This window comes from Chironomus tepperi, unplaced genomic scaffold (assembly GCF_022539635.2).
Source record: "Chironomus tepperi strain 1889 unplaced genomic scaffold, CSIRO-AGI_Ctep_v1 contig_74, whole genome shotgun sequence".
In the NCBI taxonomy this organism is placed as follows: Eukaryota; Metazoa; Arthropoda; class Insecta; order Diptera; family Chironomidae; genus Chironomus; species Chironomus tepperi.
The window spans coordinates 1084461-1087772 of NW_027226196.1; the positions used below are offsets into that span (position 1 = coordinate 1084461).

The 3312-nt window shown below is 33.4% G+C and overlaps 1 protein-coding gene across 1 annotated transcript; it reads left to right on the top strand.

Annotated features, from left to right (window-relative positions):
• Positions 1-307: 307 nt before the first annotated feature.
• LOC139101114 (high choriolytic enzyme 1-like) lies at positions 308-1772 on the top strand. Its single transcript, XM_070653991.1, has 3 exons — positions 308-601; positions 1071-1214; positions 1297-1772. The coding sequence occupies exons 1-3, from the start codon at positions 352-354 to the stop codon at positions 1680-1682; spliced, it is 780 nt and encodes a 259-aa protein (XP_070510092.1). The 5' UTR covers positions 308-351; the 3' UTR covers positions 1683-1772.
• The last annotated feature ends 1540 nt before the right edge of the window (positions 1773-3312 follow it).

Consider the following 3312-nt stretch of genomic DNA (forward strand, 5'->3'; position numbering starts at 1 on the left):
AAATAAACAACAAAATTCTACAAAAAACAGCCTAAAATGTATTAAAATTCTTAAAATCATCCTACAATACATCATAACTGTCTAAATTTACTGATTAATGACGAAAATAAATGAATTGCAATGCATTTTTGTGAACAAATTGATAAGAAAATTGATATTTTTTTTCTTGGTTCATTCAACACATCCGACTGTCACACAACTGATATACTGAGCACATTCTATCAATTGGATTATGAAGAAATTGTGACATGATAAGAAAACGAAGTAAAAAATATCAGCACAGAAAATATATAACAGAAAAAAATTACAAACATTTCATTCATATCGATATTGACAGTATACGAGGCAAGAATGAAACGATATACTTTTCCTGTTTGGTTATCGGCTGTTTACGTTTTATGCAACGCTGCACCAGCTGTTGACATACCGCTTGAAGAACGTGGGGGATTTTTTGAAGGTGATATGAACCTTACGCCATCACAAATACGAGATATATTCGTAAATAGAAATGCTGGAGTGTTACATACAAATTTTAGATGGACACCGGATAGTGTTGGATTTGTGCCGGTTCCATTTTCAATTCGACCTGGGTCACCTTATTGTGAGTATTTGTGTGATGCTGTAGTGGCTAATAAATATGCAAAAAGCATGTAATTTGTCTGTTAAGGATTATTCAGCCATGAATCTTTATTTAAGATTCATTTTGACATGATAAATTGATTAGCTAATTTGTAGGCTGATGAAAGTTCACAAAAAAGGTGAAAATTAATTAAGCTACAAAATCAGCAAAATTTTATTTAATTATTCGGCTTCGCTTCTCCATCAGAGCTTCTTCTTTAAAATAACAATAGGCATGAACACAGCAAGATTTTTATGTTTTACGCAATATTGCTTCCTGATAGCTATTTGCATCTAATTTACATTTATTTTAAAATTCAAAAATTCTCAACGTAAAACAATAAATTATAGAAATATTCAAATTATCTCCCCCAAGTGTCCAATCCTACACGTCAAGGAAATAAACTTCGATAATTGATGATTGTTCTGATTTTATCTAATTTAATCAACAGCTCAGGCCCACCATAGCACAATTCGATTAGCGATGAATGAGATTGAGCGGCATACTTGCATAAGATTTATTCCAAGAACAAATCAACAAGATTATATTGAAATATTCTCCGGCACAGGATGTTGGAGTCACGTAGGAAAAAATGGTTAGTAAAAAAATCACCATCAATTTTTGCATATTTGGTACTGACAAGTTTATTAATTAAATTATATGATTGATGTATGTAGGTGGACCACAGCAGCTTTCATTAGCTCACACAGCAAGTGGTTCTTGCGTAACAAACGGTATCGTTTTACACGAGTTGATACATGCCTTAGGATTTTATCATATGCAGTCAAGTCCAAATCGTGACAATTTTGTGAGAATAAACTATGAAAATATCGAAGATGGAATGGAACATAACTTCTTAAAATATGATTCAAATGCTGTTGGATTATTCAGCACGAACTATGATATGGAATCGATTATGCATTATTCACGTGCAGCATTCTCACGAAATGGTCGTGATACGATAACGACACTCAATCCAAATAATCAAAATCGTATTGGACAGAGACTAAGAATGAGTCAGGGTGACATCACTAGAATTCGGAACATGTACAATTGCAGGTAGAGTTGGAATAAGATTGAAATTTAATTTTTTTGTCGAGTAAACGCACTCAAAGTAGAAAGTGTCAAGCAATAAAAACCGAGAAAAAAGGTATTCATGGTGTTTCGCTTTTATTTCACATGAAATACATATTCAGTTACACAGCTTTAAGGCACTTCTGTGAATGAATAGCTATTACCTATTCCACTTGTGCGTAAAAAAAAGAAAAATTCAGAATATGGAGATAGAAAAAAAATTGTTTAATTCACCGTAAGTGGAATGATTTGAGCGCATATTCAAGGAAATTGTACACTCGTGTAGAAATACACATATTAATTGTTAGTGAAAGCTTCTTAAAATTTACTAGACTTGAAGATGCCAACCCACATCAATTTCATGTTTTTTTTTTATGGAATCATTGTCAGTGGAAATTTGTGGCTTGTAAGTCTGATAATGTTTGAAGCTTGAATTTTTAAATATTAGGAATCATTCACTTTTTGTTTCATTCACAAGTGTAAGGTTGAATTGGAAGGATGGGGAGTTGGATTCTAGGGTTGGGAAGCTTTATTCTGAGTATGTGTATAGTATTGAGGGTCACAAATGGAGAAGGCTTCGGCACGGAGCTTTGCAAGCTTCCTTTTAGCTCGTTTACTATCACTAAATGGAAGCCGCATAAATTTGGCAACCATATGGAAGCGGGTTCCATTTGGCTTCAATAAAAGAGCTCTAGCGGAGTCTTAACAGCTCCACAGCTAAGCCTTCTTCATTTATGCCACTCGGAAATCAAAACCTCAATTCTCAAACAACTTCTTCTTAAATCTAACCACCAGCAATTGTTTATATGTCACATCAATTTCCGCAAAACAAATATAAAGCAAGAAAAACATGTTGATGTACAAAATGTTGATAAAATCAACGCCTTGGTTTCTTTAAAAAGTGCACTAATGAAAAGAAGAAAAAAAGAAACAATTTTTGTTTTCTGGCAATGATTGTAATTTTTTCATCGATTTTTTTTTTCTTCTTCTGTTCTCCTTTGGGAAGCTATTTGTCATTGCGCAAATAAATGCCTTGTATATGTTTCATTTCTCCCCTTTCCGTATATATTTTATTACATTTCTTCGGTTACTTAATAATCATTTTATCATCATGTAATGCTTAGGAAGTTTGGAAAATTTATTTTATTTGGGTTAATAAAGCATTGTGTAATGATGGTACGCGAATGGCATAATATGGTAATTATGATTTTTTGGCTTACAAGGAAGATAGAACGAACAGCCATCTGGGTACTCTTAGGGTTCACTTAACGACTCTCCGTAGCGGAAACCTAGTGACTAACTTGTATTATCTACCCTATCTATAAGTAGAAGCATAACTAGAAGAAGACGACTTAGGTCAATTTTTGGTTGTTGTCAATTTAATATTGGGAATGGAATTGAGTCTAGCATAATCCTGGAAGGTTTTCTTATCCAATCTTTACTCAATGCTTTCTAGCATGCGTGCCAGTGTCGAGTGGGCAAAATTGCGTTATAACTAGCTAAAACGTGGCTATAAGGCTAGCTAATGTCAAGTTAATGACCACTTTTGGCCACGTATTTTGTCCATTCGATTGCATTCGCGATTTTTACAGTTTCTTTAAAGTTGAACTGCAATAAAA